The 10,602-nt window shown below is 39.6% G+C and overlaps 1 protein-coding gene across 1 annotated transcript; it reads left to right on the top strand.

Annotated features, from left to right (window-relative positions):
• The first annotated feature begins 59 nt into the window (after positions 1 to 59).
• Positions 60 to 8,648, top strand: KLHL41 (kelch like family member 41). Its single transcript, XM_067549283.1, has 6 exons — positions 60 to 1,311; positions 4,363 to 4,520; positions 4,614 to 4,721; positions 5,698 to 5,883; positions 7,069 to 7,215; positions 8,278 to 8,648. Exons 1-6 carry the CDS (start codon positions 202 to 204, stop codon positions 8,387 to 8,389), a joined length of 1,821 nt encoding a protein of 606 aa, XP_067405384.1. The 5' UTR covers positions 60 to 201; the 3' UTR covers positions 8,390 to 8,648.
• The last annotated feature ends 1,954 nt before the right edge of the window (positions 8,649 to 10,602 follow it).

Below are 10,602 nucleotides of genomic sequence, written 5' to 3'. Positions count from 1 at the left end.
CAAGAGCAACTCTTCTTTCCACACCATCCACCCTAAATTCCAACTTGTAAGAGGTTGTACCTATATTTAGTTGGCAGGATTAAATTACAGAGACTTCAGGCTGGGCAAAGCACATTGATCTGCCTTTTTACAGACAGACCTTAGTGCCGACAACAGCTAAAGCTTTCAGTTTCCCACACACACACACACATTATTCACAAAATGGATCCCCAAAGGGAACTCACTGAAGAACTTCGACTTTACCAATCCACGCTTCTTCAGGATGGCCTCAAGGAACTCCTGGATGAGAAAAAGTTCATTGATTGCTATCTAAAAGCTGGTGACAAAAGCTTACCTTGCCACAGATTGATTCTATCAGCTTGTAGTCCTTATTTCCGTGAGTATTTCTTATCTGAGCAAAGTGAAGAGAAAAAAAAGGAGGTCGTTCTAGACAACGTGGACCCTAGCATCCTGGATATGATTGTCAAGTACCTTTACTCTGCAAGTATTGATCTCAATGATTCTAATGTGCAAGATATTTTTGCTTTGGCCAGCCGCTTTCAGATCCCTTCTGTATTCACTGTGTGTGTCTCCTATCTTCAGAAAAGACTTGCTGTTGGTAATTGTCTAGCCATCCTTCGATTAGGACTCCTCCTTGACTGCCCAAGGCTTGCACTGTCTGCCCGTGACTTTGTGTCAGACCACTTTGTGCAGATTTGCACAGAGGAGGACTTCATGCAACTTGCTCCCCATGAGCTCATCTCAGTTATTTCACCTGACAGCTTAAATGTAGAAAAGGAGGAAGTGGTATTTGAAGCGGTAATGAAATGGGTCCGAACAGACAAAGAAAACAGAATAAAGAATCTGGGAGATGTTTTTGACTGCATTCGTTTTCGTCTTATGGCAGAAAAATATTTCAAGGAGCATGTAGAGAAGGATGATATAATCAAAAGCAACTCAGATCTTCAGAAAAAAATCAAGGTTATTAAGGATGCCTTTGCTGGAAAACTGCCTGAACCTACCGTAAACAAAGGAAAGTCAGGTGAAGGGGAAGTAAATGGTGATGTAGGGGATGAAGATTTACTCCCTGGTTACTTAAATGACATTCCGAGGCACGGTATGTTTGTCAAAGAGCTAATTCTTCTGGTCAATGACACAGCTGCAGTGGCGTATGACCCTGTAGAGAATGAATGTTATCTGGCAGCCCTAGCAGAACAGATTCCCAGAAATCATTCCAGCATCGTCACCCAACAAAATCAGGTCTATGTCGTCGGAGGACTGTATGTGGATGAGGAGAACAAGGATCAGCCTTTACAGTCATACTTCTTCCAGGTATAAGCCTCATATTTATTGGTACATCAGTATGGTGGTAATACTACATGGGAAAAAAAAAAACTTTCTGCAAGTTACTGAAGAGTATTTAGGTTTAACTCAATGTAGAATAGGGTAATGTTTGGTTTAATTAATTTCAGTTAAAATTTTACAGAAAAAATCATGTACTTGTTGCTATTGTCTTTGAAATTCCTCCCAAAACAGTGTTCCATTAGGGACAAATGTCACCTTTCACTTTGACTTGCTTGGCCATTAACAGAAGACTAAATGGCAGGTTTCTGTATTAAATTGATTCATATTAAAACCAAAACCTTTATGAACATAGCATTTTGGGCCCATTCTTAAGAGGTGCTGAGCATCCAGGGCTCGTGAAGTTCAGGGGAATTGCATGTTCTCTATATCTTTCAGGATTAAATCCTAGGTGAGTTCTTAAAGTTTAGGTAACATGTTTTGATCACTTAGGGCCAGTTTTTCAAAGGCATTTAGGCACCTAAAGATGTACATAGTCACCTAGTGGAATTTTCAAATGTGCTATCTGCATCTTTAGATTCCTAAATACCTTTAAAAATCTGGCCCTTAGTATCCTAACCAATTTAACACTTTTTTCCCCTAAAACATCAGTAGGGATCATACAACTTTGGAAATCAGCCAGCTCCCAATATGGTAAGACTTTAAGTAGTTTAGATACATCAGTTTAAACACAACCTTTTTAAATTGGCAAAAAGCCTATGTTTAATGCTCCAAATTCTGTATTTCAGCTTAGAGTGAATGTGGACATTTTATATAGTAACACAACTATGATAAAATTAGCCAAAAAAGCTCATGGTGTATGCTTATATCATAAATTTATTCTGGGGGTTTTAAATACATAGTTACACACTACGCTTGGGCATTTCACCTATCTCTTCATTTATTGCAGTGGTTCTCAACCTTTCCAGACTACTGTACCCCTGTCAGGAGTCTGATTTGTCTTGTGTACCCCAAGTTTCACCTCACTTTAAAACTATTTGTTTACAAAATCAGACATAAAAATACGAAAGTGTCACATTATGCTATTACTGAGAAATTGCTTACTTTCTCATTTTTACAATAGCATTATAAAATACATTGGAATATAAATATTGTACTTACATTTCAGTGTGATACTTGAGTCCGTTTTTTACTTGTGAACTGTGTCTGAAGCCTGAGCCCCCAGCAGTGGGACTGAAGCATGTAACAGCTTTATGGGGCCCCCTGTGGCGGAGGGCCCCAGGCAGTTGCCCTGCTTGCTATCCCCCAATGCTGGCTCTGCACTTGCGACCCCCTAAATCCATCCTGTGACCCCACCTGTGGCTGCAACCCCCAGCTTGAGAAACACTAATCTAGATGAGTTGATGTACCCCCTGAAAGACCCCCATATACCCCTGGTTGAGAGCCACAGATTTATTGGATAGTATGTTGTGGTCTCAAATCCTTGACTTCAGTGAGAGATTAGCCTAAGGAGTACAGGATTAGATCCTTTGTTAACATATGGTACAGCAAAGCAATACTCAATTATAGAATTTTACAGTCATTGGCAGATATTGAAAATGGCAATTATTGCAACTTTCACAGAGCTATAGAACAATATAATGTTCAGATACTATGGTAATAAGCTTGGTATACATTTTTAGAATACTCGGTTTTCTAGAGAGAGATTACATTAGCACTGTTTCATTTCCGTATGTAGACAAAGCACTAATCAATAAAGTACAAAAGTTGCTACAAAAATTTGCTTGAGGTGCAAGTATTACATTGGTTTCAGGAATTAATCTAATCTAGAAGTAGGTAACTGAATTATCGGGCTATAATTCCAATCAAGGGGTTTTTAGTTACATACACCACAAGAGTGAGGCTAATAATGGCCAGAACCCTCTTTTTTACATCTTTCCCTGATCCATGCCCTGAATTTCTGCTGCCTTCCTGCCCACATCCATCCCATTGCTACTCCTACATATTGCTTCTGCTGTTCACTGCTAGACCATCTCTACTCTTTTGCATTACTTGCTTGGTGATTGTTTCCTTCAACGTGTTAACATGACAGACCTACATCATTTCCACTCCTCATTAGTCCCCTCTTCTCATCACTTCCTCCTCACTGGCCTTGGCACTTTAAGTGCCTGGCAAGATGGGAGAAAACTTAGGGCTGGTCTAACACTACACAGTTAGGTTGACATAAGGCAGCCTACTTGGACCTAATTATGTCAGTGTCTACAGCCTTCCTCCTGCCAATATAAGTGCCCTACTACATTGACATAACTCCACCTCCAAGAGAGTTGTAAGGCTTATGTCAGTGTAGTTAGGGCAATGCAGTGTCTGTGTAGACACTCTCTCTCTTACATGGGCTTTTGGCTGTTTTGTCAATTTCATGGCCAGAGCTGTGAAATTGACAAGAAAGCCAGGGCAGCTTCTCTCCCCCCCCTTCCTCCTACTGGGAGCAAGGCAAGAAGGCCAAGCACTCTTGGACCCTGCTGGGAGCCAGGCAGCCTTATCAATTTCACAGCTTGAGCAGTGAAATTGACAAGGCTGCCCACTCTCCAAAGGGGGAGAAAGAGGAATGGAGAAGCCAGAGCAGCTGTCTAAGAGGAGGAGCACTTTTTTTGCTCCAGCAATGTTCAAGGAAACCTGTACGCCCAGTAGGACATAATGTCTCCTGAGTGCTATGGGAAGGGTGCTGGGCCGATGCACTTGCCCTACCCTTAATAATGTGTAGGCAACAATCTGCTGCTGATCCCCCTGTGCACTGTGAAGGGAGATAAACCAAGAGCATACTTCAATAGTAATAATTAATAATAATTAGAAACAAAGTGACAAGGCTATGAGAGAGAGAATAGAGAGGGAAAGTTGGCAGTAACTGTGCTGGGGGGTAAAAATTGGCACACATCAGCTGATCCAATGAAAGGGAAGTTAAATATAATATGGAGCACTACTGATCCACTTATGGCATTTAAATCTATTTCACAGAGCAGTTTTCATTGTGCGGGCTTTTACCATGCATCTTTCATGACATTTCCTATTTTGATGTTCTTTCAGCTGGATAGCATTGCTGGTGAATGGATAGGCCTTCCTCCACTGCCTTCAGCCAGATGCCTTTTTGGTTTGGGAGAGTCAGACAACAAAGTGTATGTAATTGCTGGCAAGGACCTTCAGACAGAGGAGTCTCTGGATTCAGTATTGTGCTATGACCCTGTGTATGTTGACAAGTTATTTATGTTCGTTGAGCATGTTTAAAATAACCTGTTTTTAATTTAAACTGCTTTAATACTATGATCTTCCAATTCCAGGGCAATAAAATGGAGTGAGACCAAAAAGCTTCCACTCAAAGTATATGGCCATGCAACAGTTTCACACAATGGGATGATATACTGTCTTGGAGGAAAGACTGATGACAAGTGAGTACCAAATCATTTCATGGTAGCATTGATTAGTTGGGTTCCCTATTGGCTTGGTGTCCTCACACTCTAAAATCAAAGCCCCCACTTATCTGCATCTGGTTGTGAGTTTGGTCCATGGAATCCCATTATGATATATAGAATAAAACTTCCATGACAATGTAAAGCACTATATCCGCTGGCCAATTGGCTTGATTATCTGACTTATTTCTGTGTCATATTATGTTTTGCTGTGCATACATGATTCAGTGTTTGTCAGTGGGTTCTTAGTAACAAGTTTATTCCTAGTTTGTTGGTCCAATTATACACCCACGCACACCTGCAGCGCACATTGAGGGGTCTATCCAGCTACTGAAAGTCCTGATTTTAATCATTGCAAATTGCAAAGCCTTGTTAGTACTGTATTTGGAGTCAGACTATGATGATTTCATTAAAGTAAGAAAGACTAGGAGACTTTATGCATGTTGTCTCAATGTAGTCCTTTTTCCACCAAATGATTGGCTGAATTGAAATACAGCATAAAGTAGCTCCAGTGGAAGATAATTAAAGTAGCTCAGACACAGACAGCGGTTTGTCAAACCACATGGCTAGCTTAATGAATTGTGCTTGCATATATTGACTTCTAGAAGCATTAAAAGTCCTTGTACAGCACTTGGGAGAGCAAATTCAACCAGGAAGATCTAATTAGTATATCGGTATTTTTAAAAAAAACTGTGTTTAGATCTTCTTTCTTTCTCTTCTCACTCCCCCCCCCCCCCCCCCCCCCCAAACCTTTGTTTAGCCATTTACCTATGGCTGAAATAAAGTGTGATGAGCAGGAACACTGTGGAGCTAGGTGCGTGCCACTCTTTCACTAAGTATAAGTTACATAGAAAATCCACTTACATTAGATGTCTCTTTAAACATATCTATTCAAATGATTTACCAGAGATGCTTAGATTTTTTTTTTTTTTTTTTTTTTTTTCTCCTCCCGCAGGAAATGTACTAACAGGGTATTTATATACAATCCCAAAAAGGGAGACTGGAGAGATCTGGCTCCCATGAAAGTGGCTCGCTCAATGTTTGGAGTGGCTGTCCATAAAGGCAAAATTGTGATTGCAGGAGGTGTTACTGAAGAAGGCCTTTCAGCTTCTGTCGAAGCTTTTGACCTCATCACTAATAAGTGAGTGCATATCCAGACCATTTTTAAACAAACGTTTTATTTCAATTTTAGTGACTAAGGTGCCTGATTTGTAATCCATTTTATTGTGGGGAAAATTGTAAAGGTGTTAGTTCAGGTCAGGGGAAAACAATTCAGGATAAACTATTTGCTTCACAAATAATTACTATTTAATATAAGAGTGCCAAGCAGATTTGGAGTTTTAAATCCATGCTCTTAAATACAATTTATACCATTACTATTTATAATAGGTCATAATTGTAATGAGATTACTGTAAAATCCATAAAATCAAATTAGAAGATATCCTGATCTTTTATGTAGTAGATACACTTGACGTTAAATATATTCTGTTACAGAGTAAGTCATATTTAGAATGAAACTAATAATATAAAAAGTGGAAGTTTTACCCACAAAATCATTCCCTTAGGGCAGAATATATTTTACTTTAGCTTCTATTATGTGAATTTTTCCTGTAGAAATGTTTCCTTTTACTCAATCCTTGACAAAAGCAAATCAAAATATAGGTCATTTTATCTATCATCCTTATTTAATACTTTTTAGGGTTCTCTTACACTTTTCATTCTGCATTTGAACCTCTCTTATACAGAGAGTCTAACAGATTCTTGTTGCATTTACACTGCTGTAAATCAGGAACAACTCCACTGGAGTGAATGGGTTACATCAGTGTGTGAGGAGTATTGACCCCGTTGGCTCTGCAGTTGACCCTATCCATCAGGATTGGGTTTACCTGGACAAGGCCATGCTTCTGGGGAGAGCAATGTAGCAGTGGAAAACTCAGAATGTTAATGAGCTCTGACTCCTTTTGTTCCATTATGTTAATGCTGATTCCACAGAATGAACAGAAAGAGCACGCACACACCCACCCCACCCTCCTTTGGAGGCTACAACAGGAAGTAATGGGGGACTTCCCTGCAAAAAATAATCTTGAGCATGCACACTTTGGCCTTAGTGCTGGTGAATGGAGAAGTAGAATGTCAGTTTTACTGTGCTATGGGCTCTTTGTTTTTCTAACAAAGAAGTAAGGTTTCCAGCTGCCTCAAACTAGTCCTTTACCCCGTGTTTCTGCCAGCCATAGCTGTCAGCATGGGATCTCTGATACTTGCATTCAGTTCACAATATTTCTGAAGTATTGTCTGACTGATGTTTTGTTTTTAAATAACTTATAGGTGGGAGGTGATGTCTGAATTCCCCCAGGAGAGAAGCTCCATCAGTTTAGTCAACTTGAGCGGATCCCTGTATGCTATTGGCGGTTTTGCTATGGTTCAACTTGAGTCGAAGGAATTTGCACCCAATGAAGTTAATGACATATGGAAGTAAGTTCTATTGTAATCATGGTTTCTAAATGAGGTTTATAGGAGATAGGGAGTGAGTCAATTCAGTATTACCCACTAGTTTGATAAATGAACTATTAATACACTTTTTAAGGGACCTATTGCCAGGGTATCTGGCAAGCACAATCTTTGTGTGCAATGAAGTAATACAGATAAATGTGAGACTTACACCTGGAGAATACTTCCCCCTTCTGGTGAAATAATGTAAACAATGCATCCTAAGTCTCATCCTGCTGGGTCCAGGATACAGCAAGGGTACATAGAAAAAGGAGAGTAGAGTGCACTATTTCTTAGCCTGCACAGCCCCATAAAGTGAAATACATATTGCCCTCTGATTTTTTTTTTTGTCTAAAGTACCTTATGTCACCTCACACACAATGCTGCAAGCTTCTCTCTTACGTTGCCTAAACATTTTCGAGTTCATTGGGTTCTCTTATGCAGGATGCTCTGAAAGAGGCAACAAAATGGAGAGCATTATCCCTATTATTGCGGTCATATGCACTAATAGATAGATGAGTTGCAATCCATATATACACTTCTAGACCAAACTCCCTTAGGGAGAGTCACAAACACACAGATTTTAGGTTTTGAATCAGAAACCGCTAAAAGATGTAAACAAATCCCATATAACCTGCAACTCCTGTATACTTCAGGTAACTTAAGGTGTGGGGAGCAATTGGTGGAAAGATAGAAAGAATTCTGTGAAGAAGTGAGTTTGAGGAATGATTGGAAGAGGGGGAGAGAAGATACTTGGAGAACAGGCAGTGGGAGACTGTTCCAGGGATGCGGGAAGCATGCTGCAAGATGCATAGCCAATAATAAAGTAAAGGGATAAAAGGAGCAGGAGGGAAAAAGCATCAACATTCTAAAGAATGTTGAGAAGATAACAGGATCCTTTTGTAGAAACAGTTTAAGACCATGACTGCTAGGAGCTTTTGACACATGGATTATTCTCTTTTTTGTGTGTGTGTCTGAAGGACAGGTCAAGCTCAAAGATCTAAGAAATTAAGTGGATCTGTATTCACAGTATTTTGTTAATTACAGGTATGATGATGAGAAGAAAGAATGGAGTGGCATGTTGAAGGAGATTCGCTATGCCTCTGGAGCCTCCTGCCTTTCAACACGTTTAAATCTATTCAAGCTATCAAAGCTGTAAACAGTCTGGGAAACTAAATATGACGGGAGTTTTGATTATGGCAATTTTGTTTTTGTTGCATAAAAAAAACAAACTGTACAGAGATTTATAGCTAAGTATCCCTTAAGCTGTTACTGCATCTGTGTTTTAAATGATTACTAATTTTTGTAGATAATAAATCAAAAAACTAACCTTTCGTTCAAGGTTAGAATCAGAAAGCATTCTGATTGACATTGACTGGAACTGGTTTTGAATAAATGAAGATATCGTGTAAAGCTCAGTTCTTCCACATGTGAAATTCTCATTGAATTAACCGGAGTTCTGCACATAGAGGGCTTACAGGATTGGGCACTTCTCTTGGAACAATTTTAAGAAGTCCCACCAAAGACAAGATATCACTAAGGCCAATTAGCTTCTTGATACTTGCTAGTTCTATTTAATTTGGCTCACTATTGACAGGCCGTTTTACAGCTTTATTTTCTACTGCAACCCTATACACAAAAGTTGCATCCTCTTGTCCGATCTACAAACATTTTGTGTCACATTCAAAAGAGAGTAATTGAATCTGACATATGAATAAGCCTAGTGAAGGCAAAGATACATCATGAGGCCTAGAACGCCTGCTGCAGCTAATGCAGTACTAGTGGTTCTGCAAGCAATGAAAACAGAAGTTTACAAGGTTAAATGGTTAAGGTTATTAGCCCTACAATTGATTTGCTTTGCTTTTTCTTCTGGTTGCAAAATCCTTGTAAATTTTTTTTTTTTTTTTTTTTTTTTTTGCATCGGATGTTTTGTTTGTTTATAAAGCAAATTCTTCCACTTCCATTTTCTCAGAGATTTTCAAGACCAGTAACCTAGATCTCATGAACAGCCCTCCAATGATAAACCATCACTGTGCACCTGTGACAAAGGGAAATATTTTCAGTAAGGAAATGGATTTCAATTAGGGCTTCTGAATAGTAGCAACTACAAATTATTTTAAAAGTGATAAAAGCCAGTGACTGGCAGTCTCAGTCTTAGTGGTGCTTGCTTAATGATGTTTGCTGCTCACTAAGTCATAGTCATATAAAAGTCTACATTCCTTAATAATTTACATACATTAGAGGAGGCAGGAGAGGAAAACAACAGAAGGCTTTTGTGGGAACAATGCTATGGGACTTGGCATCATAAACGCTTCTTAGACTTTTTTCTGTTGAGAGTGCAGGTGTGTGAATAAAAGAAACCTGCAACAAGGGGCTGGGAGCCTGTTTGTCACTGCCATACCCAACAGAGTACTTCATGTATAGGGTTCAGTATTAGAAAGATATCAATAAACTGAAGGGAATTCAGAGAAGCACCATAAGATGAGGAAGGGGAAAGACAAATGAGTTTTGTTGCTGCAGTTGTTAAAGGAAATTAATTCGGGTGTGTATATCTCTTCTTTCTCCCATCTCCCAACCAAGCTGACGCTCCTTTAGGCAGCAGGCACTTAGCTGTGCCATTTACAACACGGGAAATGACAGCAGGTTGAAGCAGCTTATTCACACAGCCCTTTTTGGCCTTCCATAACTATGTACACACTTTGCATCACCACAACTCTCCTTCCAGTGAAAAGGAATGCACTGATCTTTGCACCATATGATGTAACATCACATCTCCAAAAGTGTCAGAATATCTTCCTGTGCACCACCCTTTCAGGAAGAAGTCCATGCTCAGTGCACATGACTAAGGCAGCACAGCCCTTAGACTGATCCTCCTTTTTACTCCAGAGACCTGTGAAAAGCATCAAGCCTCGTGAGCACCAACAATTATCTGCCATGCAACAGTTCCCACAGTTTGAAAGAGGAAACCAAGGGTTGGACAGAGCTAATTTTGGACACCTTTACTAAAATGCAGCTAGGAACCAGCAAAGAAAACATACCAATGGCTTTGATGGTTGTATATTCTATTTTTATCAAATTTAAATTACATAGATTTCATACAGCCTTTGGCCAAAACATAATTTAGCATTATATATTCCTTAAAATGTAATACAGCCAGTATTCTTATGGCACATGAATGAAGACACACAGCTGATCTAAGCCAAAATGACTGTAGCAAACATGTCAGGACTGCATGAAAGTTAAAAAAGAACCCCCAATATGAATGTAGAGCACTCTGAATGTAGTTATCTACAGCCCTGCCTTCCTAGGGGAGATAAGTGAGCACGTCCCAAAGGCACAGGCACCAAAAGGCATTCCAGGATGACCTGTACA

Source organism: Emydura macquarii, unplaced genomic scaffold (assembly GCF_026122565.2).
Source record: "Emydura macquarii macquarii isolate MOO-44397 ecotype Brisbane River unplaced genomic scaffold, CSIRO-AGI_Emac_v2 contig_1253, whole genome shotgun sequence".
NCBI lineage: Eukaryota > Metazoa > Chordata > Testudines > Chelidae > Emydura > Emydura macquarii.
The sequence above is the reverse complement of the archived record's forward strand: the minus strand, read 5'-3'. Positions and strand labels throughout refer to the sequence as shown.

What these genes read in the sequence shown, in the direction of transcription:
- KLHL41 (XM_067549283.1), top strand. Translation starts at nt 202, where the DNA reads ATGGATCCCCAAAGGGAACTCACTGAAGAACTTCGACTTTACCAATCC. An exon ending in TACAGTCATACTTCTTCCAG is followed by an intron (nt 1,312 to 4,362) that starts GTATAAGCCTCA and finishes ATGTTCTTTCAG; the next exon opens with CTGGATAGCATTGCTGGTGA. An exon ending in GTATTGTGCTATGACCCTGT is followed by an intron (nt 4,521 to 4,613) that starts GTATGTTGACAA and finishes TTCCAATTCCAG; the next exon opens with GGCAATAAAATGGAGTGAGA.